Source organism: Nicotiana tabacum, chromosome 10, assembly GCF_000715075.1.
Source record: "Nicotiana tabacum cultivar K326 chromosome 10, ASM71507v2, whole genome shotgun sequence".
Classification (NCBI taxonomy): domain Eukaryota; kingdom Viridiplantae; phylum Streptophyta; class Magnoliopsida; order Solanales; family Solanaceae; genus Nicotiana; species Nicotiana tabacum.
The window spans coordinates 38,364,701-38,372,531 of record NC_134089.1 but is presented as its reverse complement, the minus strand read 5'-3'; the positions used below and the strand labels follow the sequence as shown (position 1 = coordinate 38,372,531).

The following is a 7,831-nucleotide window of genomic DNA, read 5'->3' as shown; positions in this document are numbered from 1 at the left end:
GTGAGTGATCCGAGTGAAAAAATTTTGAAAAATAATTTTTTGGAATTTTTTAAATTTTTGAAAAGTTCTAAAATGCATCTTTAAGTGAAAATTGAAAAATTTATGAACAAACGCTGATTTAAAAAAAAAAAAAAAGTGGAAAATTTCTAATGTCCAAACGGCCGGTATCAATTTTGCGAAGGAAAACAAATCCTAATAGAAAATAGTTTTTCTATCTTTAATAGGAAAATAAAAAAAAAAGAAACATTAGAGACACATACACCTATAAATTGCTTTTAGCGGATTAAACTAAAGACAAAAGTTATCGCAAAGAGCAAAAGCTATTGCAGCTCACATCTCCTTCCATTGAGCTCAACTATATTTGCAATGGCTTCTCTCCTCAACTCTGTACCCTCTATTAAACTATCCAATTTTAGCAACAACAACCCACTTCGCTCTTCACAAATTTCATCCCCCTTTTGCCTCTCATTTTCCAGTAATCTCATTCATAAACTCCTTCATTTCTTTAACCTTCTTATATACATATATATAATAACTTCATTTTATCTATCTATTATTCATTTGTTATGCATTAACGTTTGTTACTTTTGAACTTTTTTATAGGAAGAAGGCTTGTTGTAAGAGCAACAGAGACTGATAAAGAAGGTGAAGTTCTAAAGAGTATTTACTTTCTTGATTCTTATGGAGCTAACTATTTGTGTATTTATTTTTGTGATGATTGTTATTGAAATAAATAAAGATATGGGGTTTTTAGTTTTGAAATTTGTATGGCAGTTAAAGCACAAGCACCAGATAAGGCACCAGCTGCAGGTGGCTCAAGCATAAATCAGATTCTTGGAATTAAAGGAGCCAAGCAAGAAACGGTGTGATATTTATCTTATTATTCAGCTAAATGGGTTTATTTCTTTGATTTTATAATTATTCCTTTGCTATATTTACTTTCAATTATAATAACAAGGAGGTTTGTTCGAGTAGTGTTGGGTCTATAACTATAAGGGAACTCTATTGATCCCTAGTGAGTTGGGGGTAAGAAAAATCTGATTTTCATTCATATTACTCAGTGGCGGAGCCAAGTTTTTCACTAATGGGATTCAAAATATGAAGAAGTAAACACACTAAGAAGTTAAGGGATTCAACTATATATACGTAAGAAAAAAAAGTTGACCTATCTACTCAGTGATATTTTCCGGCAAAGGGGTGTCAAATAGGCTCCCCTTGGATAAGGGTAGCTCCGCGCCTGGACTAGTACTTCTCTGTCTACATCATACCTGCGAGGGACACCTGACATTTTAATTCAAATAACTGGTTTTTATGCTGGATTGAGACTGTGGCTAAGTCTCCACAACTCCACCTGTGGTTGCTCGTTTTGAATTTATCTGGAACACAAGAGTTAAAAGTGTAGCATATTTTTCAATTTATTAAACATGAATGTTAAATTGTTTTATCAAAATCAAAACAAATTACGTGTGGTCTGTTTATATTGGAAGCAGGTTCTGGTCGGTGCTCTAGTTCCAGTCTTTGAGTAACCTTTTCTGAGAAAAATTTCCCTGGAAAGGAGACTTCTTTGGGGAATCAGTGAATGAAGGGGATTATTTAGGATTTAAATGCCTATATAAAACTTCCAGTTAAGCGAAAATTAGGATGAGGTGAAGTGAGATTAGATGGGATTGTGGTGCCCAAATGCACGCAATTCAGATGGGTAAGCTCAATATTATAGAAGAATAGCATAATAGACGAAGATGTCCTACATAGAATTAAGATAGGATATCGAAAATGAAGGAGTATTACGAGAATGTTATGCAACGTGAAGAACCTGACAGAGTGAAAGTCAAGTTCTACAAAACAGTGGCGAGACCAACAATCTTACATGAGAGTGAATGTTGGGGGTTCTATATATATCTGAGGCCTAACTTATCTGAAATGAGTGTCAACAGAAATGGGGATCTTAAGATGAACGTGCGTCCCTTAAGTGTTGGACAGGATTACAATTGATCACATATGGCATAAGGTTTAAGTAGCATACCTAAAGGATAAAATAAGAATTGTCTGAGATCCTTGTAAAAAAAGAAGAAAAGAAAAGTGAGAGGTTTTCTGTAACAGTTTGCCTATGTCCTACATAGACCTCCATATGCTCTTGACTGTAGGCACAATAATAGATTATTGAAATTTGAAAGTACTAACATGGAGCAAAGTAGAGCTGAAATCGCATGGAGGAAAGTTGTTTCGAAAGACCATCAATCTTTCAAAATCAGTGCAGATTTACTTGAGATTATAAAGTAATGGAGGTGATGCCAACTAGTTGGAATTAAGGTTTATTTACTACTTCCTCCATCTCAATTTGTGTGTCTTACTTTCCTTTTTAGTCTATTTAAAAAAGAATGTCTCTTTCTATATTTAGCAACTCTCTAACTCCAACTTTCCACATGACATATTTTTAAGACCACACGATTCAAGTATATTTTGGCACATTACATATATCTTTAGTTTAAGCCCACAAGATTTAAAACTCTACTTTCTTAAACACCCCAGTCAAACTAAGACACATAAATTGAAACGAAGAGAGTATTGTTTTATGTTGTTTCACTTACATTAAGTTTGTTACTTTCCACTAAGTCCTTTTGGTCTGGTTAAAGACTTGTATATCATTTTAGAGATAAGTGTGAGACTTGAAAGCTTCTAGTTCTAATAAATCCTGAACTTCCCTAGAAGATAAATTATTTATAAGCAAATTAGTTGGAAAATGTTAAACTCATAAAATTAAAATCCTAAATCCATCTTTGGTTATCCCCAATATCCTTGTCCATTTTTATACTCAAGAAAGTCGTAAACATAAATCTGCCTGCCGAAGACTATATACCACATGGAGGACAGGTGAATAACTCATAGGACGCATCTTGGACAAATCATCTCTTCTCATATTGAGCCATGGTCATGCTGAAAACTCTTGTTTGTAACACAGGAAGCCTATGTCAGATAAATGCCTGGTCTTTCCTTGGGAAGAGTTCGAAGAATTAACCTAAATAGCCGCCTATCCAACCGTTTAAATTAAAGATAGCCGATAGATGTATAATAATATGTATAATATGTGTATAACTGTATATAACCAATGTATACTCTATGTATACTGGATAGAAAGTGTAAACAGTGAATCCGGCCGGCTATCTTTTTAAGATCCACTCATACTTACCCTGGAAACCCTTTGATATTTCTGCATGATGTCATAAACCATGAAGACCACCTTAAATTTCTTTCTAGAGTCTGATTTTTCTGTTGGATAGTTAAAGAGGGACAAGAAAGAAAAAGCAGAGAAAAGCGGGACGCAACGAGTATGCATATCCCAACAAAGACAAATTAATTCAAAACTTACTCTTCTCTATTTGTTCTTTACAGGACAAGTGGAAGATTCGGGTTCAACTTACAAAACCTGTTACTTGGCCTCCCCTTGTGTGGGGCGTGGTCTGTGGCGCTGCTGCTTCTGGTACTACTAGGCACATATTCCAAGGAGTATTTAAATGTCTCCTTCAATCTTTGGCCCTAGATACTTCCAATTTCTATGTTCATATGCTGTTTGTATCATTCAATTTTAATTTCCCAAACATTAAAGAAATGTAGGCAAAGCATTTATTTGTTAAATCATGAAATGCTCTTATATTTAGAATTGAACACTTCATATTCATACAAAATCTTAACTCAGGTGTACATTGTCATCAGTCCGTGTAAACAAATACTATGAGATTATGAGGCCATCATCCCAATTGCAAAAAGGAAATATTGCCTTGTGTTATAGCCTATTAAAAGTATATCATGTTTTGGCTTGGTGCTGAAATGCAAATAATAGTAGATCTGCCATCATAGTTAGCTGTCAATTTAAGTTGAATTTGGAAAATTTTGTACTTCATAATCTATTTGTGGATCACTTTTGCAAATGAAACTGTTTTTCAATAAAAACTTCTATTCATGGAGTTCTAACTAAACAATATGTATTTAGTGGGCTCTCTGCATTTATCTAATACATTTCTGAAACCTTGTCATAGGGAACTTCCACTGGACTCCAGAGGATGTGGCGAAATCAATTGTTTGTATGCTAATGTCTGGCCCATTTCTAACTGGCTATACTCAGGTACTTCTCTCACTAGTGCAAATTAGTGCTTTTCAAGATCGAATATCTACTTTAGAAATCCTGGGAAGTGACTTTTTAATTTATGTTTAGACTATTAATGATTGGTATGATAGAGAGATTGATGCTATTAATGAACCTTACCGTCCAATTCCTTCAGGCGCAATATCCGGACAAGAGGTATGTCTTGTTTGAGATTGTCTAAAGATATGTATGAAAAGTTAAAACTAATTCCACATATCCTATATATTCTCATCAAGATATCACTGATACCAGGTCATTAATCAAATATGGGTGCTTCTTCTTGGAGGTCTGGGGTTAGCTGGTATTTTAGATGTGTGGGTAAGTCTTTAAAGCTGCTTATTATCCAGTTATTTAGTTATCTGGAAACGTCTGAATTCCTTGATCGTTGTTCTTATAGGCAGGGCACGACTTCCCTACAATATTTTACCTTGCTCTTGGTGGATCCTTGCTCTCCTACATCTACTCAGCTCCACCATTGAAGGTAAAGCCGTTATCTTTGACAATCCTCTGAACTAGCTTCTTTTACAGTATCAAAATGGGAATAGCTCTGATATAAAATTTATGTGCAGCTCAAACAGAATGGATGGATTGGAAATTTTGCTCTCGGAGCAAGTTATATCAGCTTGCCTTGGTATATATTGAACTGTCTACTATTCTGCAACTTGTCGAGATTTATTTTCAAAAATCGAAAGAACCAGGCTGAAGTGGAAAAGTTTTAACATATTACCTCCGCAATAATAACCTGGCTTTATAAAAAAATACTGTATATAATAACCTGGCCTTCTCTTCGCCAGTCATGCACTGATGATTAGGTGATGCTACCAGTCATGAATTGATGATCATATTGAAAATTAACCTAGTTGATCAGGCATCATTTGCTGGGGGACTTGGTGGTGGAGTTTGATTCTCATTTATTGAGTCCCACAGATGGGATTATCTGTGATAGAAATTACCTTGTGCAGCAAAGGGCTTTTACAAATGCATTGCTTTAGCATTTTGGTTTGTGATTAGGAGTGCAGAGATAAAGTAACGCAGAATCCTTTCAATTTCTTGATGTAGGTGGGCTGGTCAAGCTTTGTTCGGAACCCTTACACCTGACATAATCGTACTAACACTCTTGTATAGCGTTGCCGGAGTAAGAGTCTGCAAAAGCACTTTTTATTTTAATTTTCTATCACATGTATCAGTAATTATCTTACGTTTTCTCTGTTATTTTTGCAGCTAGGCATAGCCATTGTAAATGATTTCAAAAGCATTGAAGGAGACAGAGCTATGGGGCTTCAGGTATATACTCCACACAATTTAACTTCTCATTCATGACTGGCCATGTTTATGACTGTTCTAAATTTCTTATGGCACTGCATTTGTAGTCACTTCCAGTAGCTTTTGGCTCTGAAGCCGCTAAATGGATTTGTGTTGGTGCCATTGACATAACTCAGATATCAGTGGCAGGTGATCACTATTCTTGTTTATTTGACTACTATCAGATCTATATATTGTTTAATTGACAACTATCAGATCCATATATGTTAACAAGTGACAACCTTTTGACCTATCCAAAATATAAAGGCGAACCTTTTGGGCCTCATAATGCTGTGTATCTTCATTGAAGTTATATCATTATATCAATATCAAGGTATCAACTGAAGTAAGAATGAATATTGGGAGATGAAGGTTTTAGCCTTATCAAATGGTGATTGTTGACGATCTAATGATCGGTAACCACAGTTATTTGATGTGCATGGTAGACACTATTAGCGGTCTCCACGACTTGAGCACTATATGAAAACCAAGAGATGCTTTAGTTTCTTCTACCTTAGAGAGGCTACTTATCAATAGTTTTGATTGTCCGGAACTCTCTCTTTGAAATTTAGAACTGCAGACTTATTTCCAAATTATTGCTTGAAACTAATGGTGATAGGGGGGCTACTTAAGTGGTCAAGGTCCAGTTTCAAACCTAGAGCATCTAAGATCATCTAAAGGTAGTTGATGCCAAATTAAGATCAGGGCTATCATTTAGGAGAGGACTTTTTCTGAATGTAAACTGTTACGTGGGCAAATTTAAGCCTTAAACAATCTTGTAATTGCTTTATGTCTTGTTTGTTGCAGGGTATCTTTTAGGTGCTGGCAAACCCTATTATGCTTTAGCACTTCTAGGTTTAATTGCTCCACAAGTATTCTTCCAGGTAAGTGTTATCCTAATTCGATTAGCATTATCCTGGTAACCAAATCACAGGCCACGCATATATAATAACTGAAAGAGTATAGCTTTTATGCACTGATAATGTAATGAATCACTTACACTCTATCAGATTACGTAAGAAATAGTTCCAGGCAACTTCTTATGATTATATGTTACCTTAAAGATTAGGAAAATGACCTGCAGCAATAGTTGAACATGCACTGATAATGTAAGTTGACAGTGTGATAAAGTCCGTAGCTTAATTGGAAAAGGAGATAGCCTGTTTGGCCAAGCTTATTTTTGGCCAAAAGTGCTTTTTTTTTTGCTTTTGGCCAAAAATTGAGGTGTTTGGCCAAGTTTTTTGAAGGAAAAAAGTGATTTTGAGGAGAAGTAAGAAGCAGTTTTGGAGAAGCAGAAAAAAGTAGCTTCTCTCCAAAAGCACTTTTGAGAAAAATACACTTAGAAGCAGTTTTTTAAAGTTTGGCCAAACACTAATTGCTGCTCAGAAGTGCTTTTCCAACTAATTAGCCAAACACAAATTGCTTATCACCAAAAGTACTTTTGGGAAAAACACTTTTGAAAAAAAGCACTTATCAAAATAAGCTGATTTTTGCAGCTTGGCCAAACGGAGTATCATCTCTGCATGGCAAAAGTAATCTAACATGTGACTTTTTTTGCTCTGCAGTTCAAGTATTTCCTCAAAGACCCTGTAAAGTACGATGTTAAGTATCAGGTACCTTCACTCCCCTTTCTACTAAAACCTAAACATCGTAAAGTTAAAATATTGGAAAAATTAGTACCTCTCTTAATTTTGCTGTTCTCAAACCCAAACCAATGTGTCATTTCAGGCTAGTGCACAGCCATTTCTTATCCTTGGTCTTCTGGTTACCGCTTTGGCAACTAGCCACTGATATTCGAGTGGCGCTTACACGATATAGAGGAGACGCCTCGTCCAAGGGAAAGAATCTAAGAATGAGACCAAGAAGCTGCTGCTAAGAGTGAACAAATTAAAGGTCTCTATTCAACAACTCCTGTTACTTCGCGCAGTGTTAACTTCCAAGTGTAGAATGTAGATCAGTATTCTCTCCTCTGCTGCTGGTGCCTGCTTCTTCAGGGGCTATAAATTGTTTAAAATCTTTCAATGTGATGCTGGTTTATGCCAATTTTGGATGGTTTTTACCTTTTTTTTTTTTTTGGAAATGTATTTAGACTAGTTTTGAAGTCTGTTATTTCAAATTTAGGATGCAGAAATCGGATAAGATCCCATTTCCTGCTAATTAAGAATCATCTTCTTCCTGCCAAAAATCTTCCACTCCGAAATTTTTTAGAAAAATATTCAAAAAGTAGGGAAGCTATCTGTAATGGTAAAAAGTGCACTTAACACGTGTACCATTTAAAAGAGGACAAATGGCAAGAATTGACCAATCAACTTGTATAACATCTAGAGTGTAAATCAGAAGGTCAGAAAATCAAAGATGGATAAAAGACTCTTGGAAGATCAACTCGAT

At 35.4% G+C, this 7,831-nt stretch overlaps 1 protein-coding gene across 1 annotated transcript; it reads left to right on the top strand.

Annotated features, from left to right (window-relative positions):
• Positions 1-296: 296 nt before the first annotated feature.
• On the top strand, positions 297-7,544 carry LOC107781977 (chlorophyll synthase, chloroplastic-like; the record flags this gene model as incomplete). The annotated part of the gene is given in 15 exon segments (NM_001325329.1): positions 297-475; positions 604-645; positions 775-863; positions 3,391-3,478; positions 4,035-4,120; positions 4,211-4,297; positions 4,394-4,459; positions 4,539-4,622; positions 4,711-4,772; positions 5,201-5,276; positions 5,363-5,425; positions 5,512-5,593; positions 6,251-6,327; positions 7,009-7,056; positions 7,172-7,544. Coding segments are annotated over 15 exon segments (1,122 nt in total). The 5' UTR covers positions 297-366.
• Positions 7,545-7,831: the final 287 nt, after the last annotated feature.